At 47.3% G+C, this 18,474-nt stretch overlaps 1 protein-coding gene across 1 annotated transcript in view; it reads right to left on the bottom strand.

Annotated features, from left to right (window-relative positions):
• The window catches only part of EXD3 (exonuclease 3'-5' domain containing 3), a 244,574-nt gene that overhangs the window by 147,125 nt on the left and 78,975 nt on the right, over positions 1-18,474 (bottom strand). The window contains exons 8-12 of the mRNA XM_062505658.1: positions 12,914-12,967; positions 12,350-12,489; positions 11,360-11,460; positions 5,557-5,630; positions 4,343-4,381 (exon numbers count right to left, since the gene is read on the bottom strand). Of these exons, the coding sequence (XP_062361642.1) occupies positions 4,343-4,381; positions 5,557-5,630; positions 11,360-11,460; positions 12,350-12,489; positions 12,914-12,967 (408 nt within the window). The remainder of the gene's footprint in view (positions 1-4,342; positions 4,382-5,556; positions 5,631-11,359; positions 11,461-12,349; positions 12,490-12,913; positions 12,968-18,474) is intronic.

Raw genomic sequence — 18,474 nt, 5'->3', positions numbered from 1 at the left:
CACCTCTGCATCCTCATAAGCCCAGTAGAGACTGAGGTGCTGCAGGACAGGGGCCTGAGGAAAATGAGGGCACTTTTCTGGGAGGTGCATCCTTCCACACTCCTCTCAAACCACACACCAAGGTCAGCGTGGCCCCAACCAATGCAGAATCAGAGAATTGTTCAATGATTAAGGTAGAAGAAGCCCTCAGAGATCATCAAGTCCAACCATCAACCCAATACCAACCATGTTCACCTCTAAGCCACGTCCCCAGGTGCCATATCCACACATTTTTTGAACACTTCCAGGGATGGTGACCCCATTACTACCCTGGGCAGTCCATTCCAGTGCTTTACAGCCTTATCCATGATTTTTTTTTTCTAATATCCAATCTAGACATTCTCTGGTGCATCTTGAGGCTGTTAACTCTCATCCTGAACAAGAGGCCCCTGCTCCCCAGGAGCACCCACAGAACAAATAACATCTTCCTAAACAGCAGTGCTTTTCTGAGCACCAGATTTGGAAAGACTTCAGATGTTCAGTTTTGAGAAGTTAAGTTCCCTGTGCAAACACTAGCACAGAACAGTTTGGGATGTAGCAGCAAAAAGCCCCTTGGCTTAAGGTCAATAAAAGTGAAACCCATTCTCTGTCCTGGACACCTCACAGTGTTTTTAACACTGACAAATCCAAATAAACCGACGTGTTTGAACCCTGCCCAGTGCTGCTTCCAGTCACTGTCCCCAACAAGAGCTGCAGTGCTGGGCAGTGCCACCCAGATCTGCTTCACAGGAGAAGGAGTTTCATCACAGGAAAGGCCAAACAAACACACGGAGATTTCTTGGTATAACTTCTTGGTATGCTTGAGAGAACATTTTAAACTGATCTGGCACTGAGCAGCCCTGCTGAGTCTAGAAGGGCCTAGGTATAAGACCCCAAAAGCACTGGTGAGAAGATAGCACTGAGAGCAGGGCAACAGAACCACCCTACACCCAGGTCCTCTGTCAAACTGTGACATTTCAGGTCATCAAAACACAGGTGTCTGGTGCTATTTGAGATGTCCTGGTGCTCCAGCTGCCCCCTGAGACAGAAGTGTCCCTCAGCAGGGCCCTTGTCAGGCTGCCAACCTCCTGCAAGTGTCTCAGACACAGTCTGACACCTAAACCCTGCCAGAGGTGACACCTGCCACCAGAGTCACTCCCCTCCCCAGCTTCTCATTGATATCACAGTTCCATGTGTGTTTACTTTTTTAAAGCCTGGCATGGAAAAACTCCTTCAATGGAGAAACTCCTTCCATGCTTTTTAGTGATTTTGTCCTACAAAATGTCCAGGGAAACATCTGGCCTCCACAGCCCCTCTTGCTGCTGGCCTGCAGGCACTGGCAGGACCACCCTGAACACATCTGATCAGAGCCCCGGACCAGCTGGTCTGGGCTTGCTCTGCCCAACTGGACCTTCTTTGTGCAGCTGCTGAGGCCAGGACAAACACATAGCTTGCAAAAACGGCAGCAAAAGGGCACACAGAAAGCAGACAGGAGCCTCATGCCCCGCCTCTTTTTCCCCTGTCTATCTACCATCAATATCCTCCACACCTTCCCCTCTTGCTGGCACTCCCTGTATTCCAGCAGCCCAGGATCCCTTAGGAAGGGAATGAAGAGCAAGCAGCTGGCACTGAGCACAGAGAGTCTCTTCCCCTCCTTCTGCCCTCCAGGCATCTCCTCTTGGAGAAGGTGCTGCAAGGGCTGACCAGGCCTGCAGCAGCCAGTGGGGATCAGGGCAGCCTTCTTAGGGTGTGAAGAGGTTTGGAGCCCTCTCCTTCCCCTCCTGCCTCCTCTGACATCCCTGCCTGGACACTGGCACAACCACCGGGCACTGGCAGGTGGAGGGGGCAAAACCAGTTTGCTGCAGGGCTAGAAACAGGTTTTATTGGTCCCACAATTAACTCCTGAGTTTCTGCCATTTATAGGAGCAGTCAGGATCACACCTGGGATTCATACCACAGAGCAGGAACAGGAAAAATCTGTACTTGCAGTGCCCAGGGTGAACAAAAGAAAATCCCAGTCCTAAAATGCCACTGGCCAGCAATGGCAAGCTCCAAGCAAGGACAGTCCCACCTTCACCAGAGTTCCTGGTGTCTCTATAATTCCTGATATCTTAACCTATATAATCAATAGAGCTAGTCATATCAATATAATTTGTCTTTTTTTACGGCTGCAGCAAAGAATTTGAAAAAATCTGAAACTGAAAAAATCCCATGAAGACTTCCAACCTTTTTGAACTTCAGATTGAAAAAAGTATCACAAAATGATCCAGTAATTCTGACTGAGAATTTGCCATTGTGGAGTCTTTTGGGAGTTTTGGTTCTGATTCCTTCAGGTGACCAGAGGTCACACTGTGTGTCATCCTCTTTCTCCTGTCCTTAATAATGCCTGACCAGGCAAAGCTTGGGAGATACAAACTCTATGTGAGCCTCAGCTGAATACAGGGATGGGACACACAACACAAATATCATGGCTCCTCAGCTCCACAAGGAGCCTAACAAATTTTTTTGACCAAACATCCACAGGTGAAGCCACAGGCCACAGGTGAAGCTCTAACCTTCTGTGAAGCTGTTGCCCAGAGCAGCTGTGGCTGCCCCTGGATCCCTGGCAGTGCCCAAGGCCAGGTTGGACACTGGGGCTTGGAGCAGCCTGGGACAGTGGGAGGTGTCCCTGCCATGGAGGGGGGTGGAACTGGATGAGCTTTAAGGTCCCTCCCACCCCAAATCAGTCTGGGATTCTATGAAACTATGAGTGAACTTTGAGCCATTCTCTCCTGTAAAGCCCAGCCTTTCAAAACCAATTAAGTCCTGAACAATGTTAGTTTTTGCAATGAAAACCAAAACTTCCTCAAAGATACTTCATTTATTCCCTCCTTTCCCTGCCAGCAGCAGCCACCAGCCTGCACAGGTTGTTATTTCAGCTTCCTGCAGATGCACAGGTACAGATTCCCATCACTTTCAAGTGATGCCAGAGACAGGGATCTCTGATAGCACCAAGTCAGGCTGATAACAGGCAAGTTTCAGCACCACTTGACTGATAATTACACAGCTGTGAAAAATACACCAGTTGGCAACAAGCAGGAAATACAGATTTCGGAATCCTTTGGAAAGCAAGACAACCCTCTGCCCCAGTGCAGCATGCAGCTCTGTGCTCTCAGGGCTTACCAGGCACCACATATGCACTTCCCAGAGATATCCTGAGCCTCCTGTCTCCAGAGTGGGAGACTTGGGAGCTTCATCCCACATTCCATCATCAACAGAGACCCCTTCCCCACACACACCAAAGCACATCCCGATGTGAGAATCATGGAATCTCCTGAGTGGAAGAGACCCACAAGGATCATCATGTCCAGCCCCTTGAGCTGTATGGAAGAACCCAACAGTTCTGTTGCTTTGCTGATGTGTCCAAAGAGTGCCTGAGCCCTCAGACCCCTGAGATCATCAGCCTGACCTGTTACCACTCAGAGCTCATGCTGGCCCTTCAGATGGATTTTCAGAAATCTCTAATGGCTGCAGAATTCAACCTGAGAGGAGTCACAGAACAGGAGCAAACACTCACAACGGGGCTGCAATTCCACAGGGAAATCACGAACACATAAACTACTACTGGTTTATCACATGGAATTTCATGCTGTTTCATTGTCACATTTGTAATTATTATAGGATCAGGCCAAAGCATGATTGCCTGAACTCTCTTGTTTATACCCAAGAAAAACCCACCCTGCTCCCTTCTCCTTGTGCTGTTAAGATTACTTGTGTCATACAGCACAAGATAGAGAGGTCACAACATCAGTCGCCTGTTGAAAATGGTCAGAGCATGAACAGGGAATCTAACATTTATCCCAGTTTCCTCACACATCTTGCTAGTTGCTGAGGAACAGCCTCTTTTCCCCCTTCCTTGTCATCAATCAATGTAAATACTTGTAGTGTTCACTTACAAGTAAGTGCGGGAAAGCAAAAGAATGTATTTGATAATCTAATCTGAATCACAGAGCCATGGAATATCCCAAGGTGGAAGGGACCCACAAGGATCATTGAGTCCAACCCCTGGCCCTGCACAGACACCCCAACAATCCCATCCCTCAAAGTGCTGTTCAAACGTTCCAGCCAAATGAAAGCATTTTCAAAAACATGAAAGGAATTAAAATACAAGTGCTCTCCCTTGCCCTTCCCTTAATTTACAATTTTGCTTTCAATGTGTTGAGAAAGTGCAGAACTAGCAGGATAGCAGGACTACAACATCCTGAGCTAGATATGCTAAAACATCATAAAATAACCTCCAAGAAAACAACCCTTCGAAATCAGGGAGAGGAAAACCCACACTCACCTGAATGTGGTCTGCCCAATTCTCCTCAGTCATGGTTTTCTGAAAAGACAAAATCACTGCTGAGCCATCTTAGGGAAGGGAGGATGTTCCATACAGCAAACGAGAAATTAACACCTCATTGTCCCCACTGGCGTCAACTGTGCCTAAGGAATGAACCCTGGGACAAACAGAACACCTCAGCTCCTCAGGGTCTGCTCAGCTGGGGCATGGCAGAACAGAGCATAAAAATGCCTATGCAGTTTGTTTGACTGTTCATCTCTCCCTCCAGCCATGGGGAGCCATCCTGAGGGCTCCAGCCAACGGAGGGATCTCAGGGGTCATCTGCACGGTCGAGCCTTCGCAATATAAAAATGCCATTTTTCTCAACAGTCAAATAATGAAAAATGCTCTAGAATCATGAGGTTTGGGAAAGGAATCTGACAAGTTAATATTCCCATTCTAATGCAGTTCCGAGCCAAACTTGGGGAGAAACTCAGGAGGGGACCTGCTCTCCACTTTGCCAAGAACTGCATGAGACCCACCATGAGTCTCACCCCAGAGCTGGCAGATGGAACAGGGAGTGTCAGTGCCACTTTTATGGAAAGGTACAAGAGCAAACAGGGAGCAAGAGCCTCAAAGAAAACAGCTTTGAGATATCCAAGCATGTAATTTAAATATTAGTGAGATAAAGGAGCCATTTAACCAGAGCTCGGACACAGCTGTGAATGGTAAACAGAGAGAACCAAAGAGCTCTCAGAAGGGACTGTGTCCAGAAACAGCTGCCAAATGTACCTTTATGGAAGTAACTGGCCAGCTTGGATACTTTAAATCAAGCAAATTCTCAAAAAAAAAAAAAAAAAAAAAAAAAGGAAGTGGAATGCCAGAGAGAGCAGAACACCAGAGCACAAATCCATCCCCTCTGCTAAACAAATACACCTGGAGAAATGCTCTCTGCTCTCTCTGCGGTTGACCAAGCTCCCTACAGTCATGTCATCTGATATTAAAGCTCTGAGATGCAAGAGGCTGAAGTGCTCCATCCTCCCCAGCTCCTCTGCAGTGGGTTTGGCAGGCAGCAAAGACAGATCAGTGCCTTCCCTGATGGACTGGGAGGGCAGAACTTGAAAAAAAAAAACAACTTGATCATAAACTATTGATACGTTTTGATTATCTTTATTTATTAAAAAGGTAAATGTAACAAAAATCCTCATTCCACACACACACAACACAGCACGTACCTCAACAAATCTCTTGTAAAAGAGGTAATTCAGGGTTCTCAAGTGCCGCTGATTTATAACATTAGGGCAGAGAGCTGAAAGAAGAAAAAAGATATTTAAGTACACAGCATTTCCTGGAAGTTTTACTGTCTAGACATTACACTTTTCCTTCCCCAGTGTCAGACTGGGTTTGTGGAAGGCAGGATGCCCTCACACTTGGAACAATGAGGGACAGAGTCACACACTGTCAGCTTATCTCAACTATAAACTGTTATTTACACTTTCATCTGTGATTAGCAATGCTAATTCTTGGGTCTGATATCTCTGCTTTCACCTACCCTGAGCGATAAGATCCACTCCCTGGTTTAATGTGCTCGACAGTCAATGACTTTAGACCTTTAATTAGGCAGCATCCTCTCACGGGCACTGCCTCGGTCACTAGAGGCTGCATTCTTTCGGGTTTAATTGGACCTGTATTGATAACTCATTGAAGCAGTTGTGAACAGCTCACTCAGGATATAAACTTGTGGCTGAAGTTTATCCAATAAAACACAGATCCATGAAAGAGGCTCCACATCCATACAAAGAGGGTGGGGAATACTGTTTTGCTGAGCTAGCAAGCCATAGTTGTTATTTTTATTGCTGTGACCTTCATTAGATATGGCTCATTGCAACTGCAAAACTCAAGATCTTCACACAGCACCTTGTTTTGAAATACAGTGCAAGGCGAGATAAAGGCTGGAGATAAAAGACATGAAGCAGCATTAGCACAGGTATCTGTCAGTTCCTGCTGGATGCCTGGCTGCCTGTAAAAGAAAGAGGCTTCACCAAAGCCTTCCACGGGCTTTCAGATGTGGCTAAAACCGTCCCACTGGGAGCCGGAGGGAGCAGGGCCAGCAGTCACAAACACTCACAGAGAGCGGGAATGTCAAATCCTGTGTAGCCTCCCTTGAATTAGTACCCACAGGGAGAAACTGATTCCTCATCCCTTTGTGTGCCCCACACAGGGCATGCCCAAGGACTAAACCCCAGGAGAACAAAGACTGATCTCTGGATACCAGAGCCTGGGATCAGACGGGTGTGGATTGGAGTCCCACTGGTCACAGCAGCTCTTCAGAGTGCCCTTAAGCATCACCTCAGAATGTGACCGTTTCCATCTCAAACAGAAATGGCTAGAGCTGTTATTTGCAAGTTCATCTTCCACAGTGTGACAACAAATCCTTCCCCTCAGAGCATCTGAGGAAATTACTGCAATTATCACGCAGGATATTGCAGCCAGTAAATATGGTGATATTTCCTCTTGATATTGTCCCAATACCTGGAAGAAAAATAATCAGCTCATGGAAAGCAACACTCTCTGAAGCATGTAAAATTAATGTAAAAATTAGTAACACCACCACCTAACAACGTTTTCAAAGTTCTTCAGAAAGAACCATGGCATGACCCTCCAGGCCACCCAAAAGATGCACTGAACATCTTTTTCTTTGAGCTTCTAAACAAAATATCCAAAGCACAAGCTCTGGCAGAACTGGGAGAGTTGAATGCTTCACTTTTGTGTGGAAAAGAGAGGAACGTGGATGGACTGGAAATACGTTCGAAGGCATTGATGACAGTTTTATTCTGATGGAGCAAAGGAATTGAGTTTGAATATTCGTTTCTGTATTTTATTGCAAAAAACAGAGAAGGATGAATCAGAAACACACAGAGAAGTAGTTGGACAGAGAACAGACTGAGAGCAGGGAGAAGGACCTGGGGGTGCCGTGAGTGAGAGCTGGACCTGCCCCAACCCTGAACCCCCTGCCCTGGGCTGATCCCTAGTGTGGGCAGCAGGGGAGAGGGAGATTCTGCCCCTGAACCCCTGTGCTCAGGTGACTTCATCTGCAGAGCTGCCCCAGCCCTGGGGCCCAGCTCCTGTTGGAATGGATCCAGGGAAGCCACGGAGCTGCTTTAAGGGCTGGAGCCCCTCTGCTCTGGAACCAGGCTGGGAGAGCTGGGGGTGCTCACCTGGAGAGGAGAAGGATCCAGGGAGAGCTCAGAGCCCCTTCCAGTGCCTAAAGGGGCTCCAGGAGAGCTGGAGAGGGACTGGGGATAAGGGATGGAGGGACAGGACACAGGGAATGGCTTCCACTGACAGAGGGCAGGGATGGATAAATGGGATATTGGGCAGGAATTGTTCCCTGGGAGGGTGGGCAGGCCCTGCACAGGGTGGAATTCCCAGAGCAGCTGTGGCTGCCCCTGGATCCCTGGCAGTGCCCAAGGCCAGGTTGGACACTGGGGCTTGGAGCAACCTGGGACAGTGGGAGATGTCCCTGCCACGGCAGGGGGTGGCACTGGATGAGCTTTAAGGTCCCTTTCAGCCCCAGCCAGTCTGGGATTCTACAGAAAGCATGAGGGTGAAGGGTAACTTGTAGAGAGACACAAATGGAGAGCTGTGCTGGTATTTAACAGCTGAGTAAAAGCACTCAGGGGAAAAATCACCATGGAAATTGGGGGGGGGGGGCGGGGAGGGAATAACCTCCTGCTCTCCCTCCAAAGGCATTCCTGTAAAGTTGTACAAGCCATTCCCTTGTTTCTAACAGAGCATCTTCTGCCTGGTGAGGGCTCCCAGGCCCCAGCTGGGGCTCTTACTGTAGACTGCCTGGACATGGGCTGGCAAGTCCTCGAGCCCTGAGGATGTTTGGCCAGCTGTGGGGCTCACCTGTGCAGATGTGAGGCTGTGCAGAGCCAGCTGTGGGGCTCACCTGTGCATATGTGAGGCCAGCTGTGGCTCACCTGTGCAGATGTGGCCGTGCACAGCCCTCTCCTGCCCTCTGCTGCCCCGCAGCGCGGCACTCCCGGCAGCGCGGTCACATGGACAGAAATCCCACGTTAAATCAAACAGACAACTGGTGCTCAAGCGAGGGAAACATTCGTCCTGGTTCATGTTGAAAAATCTCTGGAAGCCCACGGCAAACACTCCCTGACACCGCTCAGAACCGGAGGTGCTCGTGTATCCCTGCCCCAGCACAGCCCCACCAGTACCGGGGCTCTCAGGTACCCCCCTCTCTCCCCTCTGTCCTTCCACTCGGATCTCCCTCAGTGGCACGGAGGCACTAAGCCCAACAGATGAGGCTGTTACACTTCTCCAAGCAGGATCCTTCCTACCTCACACTCGGGAATTGTCAATGAAGAACATCACTGAGCTCTCCCTGTGTCCTGGCTGTGCCAAACTACAGCAGAGAACAGACTCAACCATGTCAACCCTGGGCAGGGGCTGTTCCCTCACCTCTGAGATCTGTTTTGACCTGAAACTTGCATTTGTTAAGTCGATCTCACAGGGTCTCCAAAGGCTATTATTAAGTAATTAGCTTGGAAAAGCTACAGGCTCGTTAAGTCAGAGCACACTGAGGGAGGTGTGAGGAAAGACTCTATAAACCTCAATTTCCTCAATCACACACCACTTCTGCTAAGCTTCTTCCTTCCCCAATAAGGGTAATTAAATGAAATGGACACACAGTTTATTGGGACACCATTGGGACTGGGCAAAAAAATCTCCCACTTCCCATGCCCTGTTTGGGAGTTAACAGGAATACTGAAATACAGCTCTGAAGAAGAACTGGAGGACTAATCTAAGAGGATGGCTTTATTTTGTTTCTCCCTGAGGTGTGAGATCTTTTTCTTTAGTTGGGCCACCTCCTATATGGCTCTGAAATTCATGGCTGGCAGTTCTCAGGAGTGTTCTCAGTTGCTGATGGACACCTCAGCTGTGCTTGCTGTGAGTGGGCAAGAGTGAGCTCAGGCAGTGAAATCTCCAAGTCGATTTGGAACTGCAAGAACTGAGTCACACGAGTTTGCCTTCTCATACCCAGAAACCCCATCCTCCTCCAGCCCTTCTCACCAAAGCCACTTCCCTCCACGCTGCTGCTCTTAGGCTCTCACAGCAAGTGGGAGTCACAGGGAGGAGGAGACCGAAAGCAGCCGCAGCATCAGATGAGCCCAGGTGAGGTGACAAGAGGTATGAGCCTCACCACCAGCGTTTGGGGGAGCTGCTAAGAACAACAGAAATAAGGGTTTATTTTATCTCTATGTTTTGCCCAGCCTGCTTACTTTTTGTGTACTTTTCCCTCCCAGTCAGACTTGCTTTCACTAAAGAATGGAGAAAGAACACCCAGAAATTCAGCAAAAGGGAGGGGAGAGATGGGAAGACAAAGAAAGCCACATTACTCCAGCTGCCAGCATTTCCCAATTCAGTTCCAGCACGCCCAGCACTAAGGCAGCAATTCCTCCGCAGGTATTCATCCCCTTCCAAAGCACTTCAAAGGAGACTGAGAGCCATAGTTTAGCAATGTGTGAATTCCTGCTTGTAATTACACGTGGTATGATGTAAAGAATAAACACCCACTGTCCTGTATGGGACTGTGGAAGTCACCCAGCACTGACTTTAGCTGAAGTCCAAACCAGGTGCCTGCATCCCCTCTCACACGAGCAGAAGTGGGCAGCCTTCTTGAGCAAGGGCTTGCCCTGCATTGCAGACACTGTAATTTGCATAGGAGAAAGGCCTGGAAGGACATTTATCTGGAATGAATGGGATTTGTATTTACCCCAAGGAACCTCCTCAGCAGTGAATTGCTGTGGAGGACTAGCAAGATCTGGCCATTATTATCAGCAGCTACAACATCTGGAAAGCATCACCAGGTCGAAGCACACTGCATCCAATGGAGTGCACCTGAGCCCAACACATGCTCCTCTTCTACATTTTTATTTTCTTTAATTATTATGTCCCAGGATTTTGCATGTGAACAGTTAACATCATTTCACCTCTACCATTATATCATGCCCTTAGTGGAGTTTTCATAAGGAGAGCAATTCCTTTCTCTTTACAGGTCATCAAGGACAATGTGGCTGACTGAATGCCCAGTACTGGCAAGGAGGGAAGACTACTGAAAACTAATGAACTCCTGGGAAGCTTTTAATTTCTAAATAAATCATTCCCGTATGTCTCAGCTTTCACATGAAGGTGCTGGGTTTAATTATATCCACTTCTCCTCCAGTGAGGGTTTGAAAGGTTTATCTTGTTAACTTTTGAACACCATTCTGAAGATGGGAAGATTAATAGTATTGCTGACAGGTGTAACAAGCCCACAATTTGTGGTTAGAAAACCCTATTCAGTCCAAGAAAAGAGAACTGCATACCTTGGGTTGATGATGGAAACCTCTGCAGGGTAAAAGCTAACGGTGCACCTAAAAGGGTCTGGTGCAAGGCCCCAGAGAGAAGGAGAAATCAACAGTCCCCGCTAAGAACCATAGCAAAGCAGATTTTGTTAGAGAGCTGCTGGTGAAGCTGCTGGTGAAGTGATGGAAAATGTGCACACTTCACTTGCAAGGCTGCAAGAGCCCTAAAATTACCCCCACCAACCATAGTTTATGCAAAGAATACAAAGGGCTATGAGGCTCCTGCTTCCCAAGGGTTATCTCCTCCCAGCTGATGCACCCACAGCTCAAGGAAACAGATCCCCAGTGAATAATGACTTGCCTCTTATGTGAGAGAAATGGAGTCATAACTCAGGGCTGGATCATGGTGTGTTTATGCAGAGCCATGCTGAGGTCAGGATTTATTTCAGATCATGGCAGAAGCAGTCTCTTAGTCACCAGCACTTCATTCTTTGACAGCACAAAGTAATAATTCCCGTAACTTACCAGCTTTGTTTTTCAATATCTTTAATTAAACCCTGAAATTCCCCAGGATAAATGACAGCAGAGATTCCTTGATGAACATGGAAGAAGACAAATTGACTTTGATCTGTATTACTGAGATAACTCCACAATATGTTGCAATATCCAATACCTGGGTCAATGCTGAATCTCTCCAGGAGCCTGAAGACCAGCTTGCTGAGCACTCTGCGGTTAAATTTTTCCGGTTTGTACCTGGACAGGCCTTGATATGGTCTGTAACAGCACCAGAAAGACACATCTGTGGCATCACCTAAAGGATGTTTCCCAAATGGCAGATGTTTAACAGCAGAGAGACTGGGCTTTGCGGGATGTTGATAAGGACAGGCCCTGCCTTTCCCAAGGTACAGTGAAAAGCCAACAGCACAACTACACAGATTTCAGTCAGCCACTTGAAGCAAGTCCAGAGGCTCATTTTAGAGAAAGTGAGCAGCTCCTTTTCATCTCTTTTTCAGAACTAATTGCAGCTACACTGTGACTCTGACTCTGCTGTTGGCTCTGAGTGACAGGAATTATTCGAGTGAGAGGCAATTCAGAAGTGAAAAGACACACCATGAGTTGATGAGCACAGGAAGGTTAACTACTTGCATCTCTTGTTTTTCTGCCACATCATCACAGTGTTATCTTCCTGCCAAACCTGTACAACCGATACTGAAAGTCACCCTTGTCTGCAGCAAAGCACGAGAGGCCGATTGTTCCAACCTCCACGGGAAGCTTAGATACTGCTCTGCTGCTGGGGTGTCCTGCACAGGTTTCATCCTGGTGGGAACGGAGCATCTGTCAATAGCAAGGATTCCTCTGTCCTACAGGCGAGAACACTGGAGAAGCTCTGGCACAGCCACCAGAATTTTTCCTTTTTCAGCTGAAAAGTCAATATATTGCACTCCCTTATGCTGGGACACGATCATAGCCAGCCAGCCAGGGGACAGACACAACTGTGCTCTGGTCCCAATACACCAAGGACAGACACACTGTGCTTTGACTACAGCCAGCCAGCCAGCCAGGGGACAGACACACTGCTCTGATCCCAACACAGCAAGGGGACAGCCACGCAGTGCTCTAGCAGCACCTTGGCCCAGCTGTTCAGAAAGACAAGTATTTGTACCTTGGGATGTCTCTGATATTGAAGCTGGGGTCACACCACTTGTCCAGGGTCTGCAAGAGCTTGCTCTGGAGCTCGGGATATTCTGCCACATAATCTTCCACCAAGTTAGCTTTATCCTGGAGCAGTAGTGGGGTACACATCTAGGAGAAGGAATACATTAAAGCACTGTGCCCTGTCTTTGATCCCTATGGAACGTAAGAGTGAATCCCAACACTGCCCAAGCCACCAGTGCTGCCTGCAGGAGTGCTGTGACATTTGTAACACAAATATGAGCAAAGCTTCAGTGCAGCAAAGTACTGATCTCTGCCTCAGTGATGAGCACAGCCAGGATTTGTTATAGCAGTGGCTGCAGCCAGAAAAACAGGGCAAGAGGTGTAATGGGGGCTAACAAAGCACTCTGTGCCTAACCTTGATGTAAAGGTATGTCAACAATACAACAGGGACTTCTTGAGAATGAAGTAAAGCCTCAGGTGAAAGGCTGCAGGACTTGGAGCTCCCTGATAGATCTCCTGCTAAGAAAAGGTGGATCTGATGACAGAGAAGCCTGCAGAGGAAATTACTCACCTTCTCTACATCTTGATCTGGCTGTAATTTCAGCTTAATACTCAGTATGGCTGCCTAGAAAACATGAAGAAAGTTGTGTATTTAGAAGAACCCTATAGTGATAAATGGGCATTATTCCAAAGTGAAGTAAAAATGCTGTTATGCACATTTTTAATGTGTTTATTATTTCTGTTATGTTGTCAAGCACAAATCCTGTGAACATTTGGCCACATTCATTCCACAAATGTACAAGAACACTCCTGGCAGAGCTGCATATCCTGAGTAGCAACAGCCCCTGGAGCAAAAATTAAAGATCAAGTTATTGGGCAGAAAGCAAGTGAAGCACTTAGACAAAACCAGCTGGGATGGATATTTCCTATTAATGTCATAGTAAAAACACCTGACCCACCATACCTTTCTGAGCAAACTTTATCAGTCTCACTCTGCTTTTGAAATTTTGTAAAAGTTTTTCAGTTTGTGAAAGAAACTTGTTTAAAGATTTTAAACACCCTGAAATCAAAAGGTAAGTTTCTCTAATTCCTGAGTCACTCCACACCCCTGAAAACACCACATGCAATGAGATGGGAAGAATTGTATTTTTCCCTTTCATGGGATCTCCGAATCTTTGATAAGCCAAGACCTGCCACATTCAAAATTGCCTCCAAATCAGGATCTTCTGGAACCTGCTGGGATGAACTGCAGGAATTGAAGCTCAGAAGAGCTGAACCACCTGCCCCATCCTGGCTGGGGACCGCAGGAATGGATGAAGCTCTAACTGTGCACTGCTTGGGGTGCACAGACACAGATTAGGATTTACAGGAGGTAAGAGTGTCTCATTTCTGTTGTGTGTGAGAACACTTGGATTCCAAATTCAGAATAAATATTAATGGGCAGTTTTAATATAGTGCCTTGTGCCAGTAACTGCAATGAGGGCAAGGAGCCTTGGAGAGAACCTCTGTGTATCAGTGCTGAGCTGGGAGCCAGGAATGAGGAGACTGGACATGGAGCATCCTTCCAATATCTCTGTCATGTCAGGCTGCATTTTCCCAAAGGGCTGTAAGTAGTGCTGAAAAGACATCTGTGACCCTGCCAGAGCATGTGTGCAGCACTGACCAATGATGGGATGGGATGGGATGGGATGGGATGGGATGGGATGGGATGGGATGGGATCTACTGAGCTCACAAACGCCTGTTATTCAGATGAGGATAAAACCAGTGTGATAGGGCTTGGAAAAGCTCTTCTCTTCCATTGGTTTCCTTGCTCTTGGTGATTGATTTTGATTTGAGAGACAAAGACCAGGAAAATTACACATTTGTCAAAATGGATGGACATTAGAGCTGCACTATTTGTTGGAATATAGAATCGTAAAATGGTTTGGGTTGGAAGGGGCTTTTAAAGCCCACTGAGTTGCAATCCCCTTGCAGTGAGCAGGGACATCTTCAGCTGGATCAGGTTGCTCAGAGCTGCTGTCCAGCATGACTTGGAATATTTCCAGGGATGGAGCAGCCACAGCTTCTCTAGGCAACCTGTGACAGAGCTTCACCACCCTCACTGTAAAGAAATCCCTTATATCTAATCTAAATCTCCCCTCTATTAGTTTAAAACCATCACCTCTTTTCCTACCACTCCAGGCCCTGCTAAAATGTTTGTCCCCATCTTCCTAATAGACCCCATAACACATTAACAAAATGCAGTACCAAATGTGCATTTCCTCAGGGAAAGAGAGCCCCCACCATTACACGTCACCTGCATGAAAATAACAGAATAACCCAAGTGGGGGCAGGCACATGCCTTGAAATCCATTTCACTCGAGTGCCACCTGAATTCACCCCACCACTGGCAGCACATGTCATGCAGAGCCACACAAGCACTTCAGACACCTCACAGCTCATCCCTGCTCACAGCAGCAGCAGCAGTGGATTATGTTCCTTTCCAGGGAATTTGTGTCTGTATTTCACCCACTACATCACAGACTGAGTGTGCAAAAGCAGAGAACCAATACACCATGGAAGTTCAGCTGCTCAGTCCTACTGCCCCACTTGAAAGTGGGAAAACATCCATTTTTTTCTGTTTTGGTTTGAGTTTGATTTTGGGGCAGGTTTTTTTGTTTTGTTTTGTTTTTTTAACACTGCTTCATTGGAAGTCCAGGCTTCATCCTCAAAAGAGAAATAAAGAGAAGAACTTTAAGTGACAAAAAGAGGAATTACCATTAACACAGAGACTGAACAGAAAGACACAGGAGCATTGCTCAGCCCAGCTAAACCTCAGCCAAACCTCTCCCTTACTCCAGGCTTTATAACTATTCCACAAGTTAGAGGCGAAGAGCTGGTTCTTTCACATTATCAGCTTAACAACACAATGTTCAAGATGAGTGATTATTTTCAAGTTGAAGGCTGCTATTTTTGGTGTGGACCTGAAAAAGGGATTTGGGTCTCCAAAGTTTTGGCAGCTGGTTTGGTTTCCTCCCAGGTCCTCAAGTTTGCTGAGTTAAAAGCAATCATTTAAACAAAAAAAGAAAGTATTTGCAACTCTCAAGGCCTTGTCTCACCATTTGATCTCATTAGTACCTCCTACTGTAGCCTTAGTTTTAACTGCAACATCCAACAGCTCCCTAATGGCTTTTTAATGTTCAGATTAACCTAATTGCAGCAGTTATCTACATGGCAGAAGTTTATCTCCAGCTCTACTAACTGTACAAGTGATTTAATGAGATGAACATGTGTGGTGTCAGGTTGGGTTTTCCTCTTTCCCTGGCTGGATATTCCACCCTGTCCCAAAGGGTGTAGAAAACAGATGTTCATTTGTCCAGAGTGTGGGGAGCCCTCCCTTTCCTGGCCAGGGTTGGCAGACAGTTCCCCCACAGCAGGCCTGGAGGACAGAGGAATTCCAATCACACAGACATTCATGGAATCGTCAGGGTTGGAGAAGACGTCTAAGATAACAAACCCAACCATCAACCCAGCACCACCACAGCATTCACTGCCAAACCATATCCCCAGGTGCCACATACACGTTTTGTTTTAACATCTCCAGGGATGGTGACTCCATTGCTCTGGGCAGCCTGGTCTAGTGCTCTACATAAGCTGGTTTTTAACAGCAATTTAACATCTTCCAGCTCAAGTAGGTAATGGAGCAGGCAGAGCAGTGGTGCTGCTGGCAGAGCCTCCCTGCAGCAGGGAACGCTCCTGGAGCAGGGCAGCTGCTTTGTCCATGCCCGAAGCTACACATGGAGGAAGAAGCATGAGCTGGGCCCTAGAAACAGGCACCAGGCTGGATAAGGGTGCAGCTCCATGGGCTGGGCTGAACTGGAGGCCAGCAGAGATAACATCAGCCTGTTTACAACGGGAATAGTAAGAGAAGAGATATGAGTAACTGTAATAAAGATGAAAGACCTTGGCAGCTGTGTCTGTGGTCTCAACTCCGAGCTATTTTAAGATTTTGTTTTGTTATTATCGTGTTTTGAATTGTTCCACTCCACAAACAAATTTTGTGTAAAACGACCCTATTTTTAACAGTCTGTTTACAGCCGATAAGATCTCCAGCAAAGCAACACCTCATTCGCAGGCTCATTTTTACTCAGAAAACAAACACTTTAATGATGCCAGCAGGCTGTAGCTGAACGGGTGAGAAACCCCCTCCCCACCCAGAGCCAGCATTCTCCATCTGCAGTGAGGGGCTGGAAGGCAAGTCAGGGAGGCTGGAATCTGGCAATTCCATTCATGCAGCTGCAGATCCTCGGGTTGGATCAGCAAAGCTGCCCAAATCCTGAACAGCAGGTACCCCCGACTTCACCAGCTGATCAGTAAGAGCCAAAATCCGAGGCAGGATGCAGGAACATGGGCAAGCTCTGGGGAATGCTGAGATATTTGCACCTATCAGGCTCTACTCACCCCCTCAAATACCCAAGAGAATATTATCGTAGTGGCTGGTGGTACAAGGAGCCTTTGCACAAAAATATTCATCCACAGAGTTTTTAGCATGATCTAATAACAGCAATAATTATCATTATTGCAGCACATAACAGTGTTCAACCTGCACTAACCCCCCACAGATGACAACAAACTTGGGGGAGGCTGGTCCCTCTCTTGCCTTGAACTCCCAAGTATACACGGGAGAGGGATGTGATGAATGCACTGCTTAGTGCAGGAGAAAAGCTGATGGCCATTGCCTGATCCAACTCCTGTCCAAGCTTCTGAGTCTCCTCATCCTTGGGGAGCTTTGGGCCATTCTTTGACTTAATGACAGTGAATGCAAAAATCTCATCTGAACATTTTGTAATAGTTTTGTCTCCCAAGGATAAACCCCTAAAATACAGCAGAGGGCTGGTTGAATCTGGGGCAGAATTCAAAGCTGGGTAACACTACATCAAATTCCACCTAACCCGTGTAAGTGCACTGACCAAAGGATGCAGAAAGTTTCCCAAACCTGACATGTTCATGCCCAGCCACGAGCGCCAGAACGCTCCTGCAGTCGCGCAACTGCAACCCACAACTATGGGAAGGTGGAGAGTGCTCTGGAGCCAGCACAGCCCAGACACCCTCACCAATACCTGCTCCTCTCGCCTTGTTTTGAATGCAGTTGGCTCTGCCTCATCGAAAAATGACTATTCTTTCCACATACAGTATGAGGTGCAGGAAGCCACACAAGATCTTATCTGCAAGGGCATGTGCACTTGGGTGGTGTCTGCACTGACAATTTCTGCAATTTTCCCACGGTGGGGTTTGCAGCAGAGGAATTACCTCGTGCATGAGAACTGCTTGGAGTGCTGAGGCAGGATGGACACCAGTGGTTGCTGACGACTCCTGCTCTTGGTTTTGCTGCAAGCGAGCTGGGACAGCACAGATGCAGATATGTCTGTGCCTGACTGAGTGCACTATTTCTGAATACATGGTGAGGGAATTTCTGAAAACCCAAAGAATAAACGAAACAATTGAAGGAGACAGCAGAGGAACCAACATCAACTCCAAGAAAATTAGAGTGACCAAAGCCTGGATAATAGCAGAAATAATTGAGTAAAGGCATACTAGGTATTAATCAATGGGCTCATCTGTTTTGTGTTTTGGAATCACTCATTTCAAACTTGAGGCTAATCAGATTTGCTGAGCTCTCAGAGTGCATCGCTGCACAGTGGATGACATCAGGTTTGATGGTTGATTGCTTCCTGCTCAAAGGGCAACACATACACAGCTGGCTGTGGGAAGGTCTGCAGATACCAGGGAAACACAACATGCCTCAGGTCCACACTTAAAAGACCAGGAAAGAGTGAGACCATTAACATGGAGCAGTGACAGGTTGTTTATTCCCAGACAAAGAATCTGAGGTAGAGGGAGAGAAGCACAAGTCCAGGTTGCGAATACACACAGGTGAGGGGAAGAAGGAACTGAAGCCAACCCTCTCTGATTTGTGTCCCTAAGGTCACTCAGCAGTTTTAGATGGGGTTTAACTGCTCAGCTCATTCTCTGAGCATTGCCCACCTTCACCAGACGTGACTCAGCACAGCTGGATCTGCTGCACATCCCAGGGCTGTCCCAGAGCCCAGAAATTCTGGCAGTAGGAGCAGAACTACAGTCTCATTTATGCT

Source organism: Cinclus cinclus, chromosome 19 (assembly GCF_963662255.1).
Source record: "Cinclus cinclus chromosome 19, bCinCin1.1, whole genome shotgun sequence".
NCBI classification, from domain to species: domain Eukaryota; kingdom Metazoa; phylum Chordata; class Aves; order Passeriformes; family Cinclidae; genus Cinclus; species Cinclus cinclus.
This window is presented reverse-complemented; position numbering and strand designations above follow the sequence as displayed.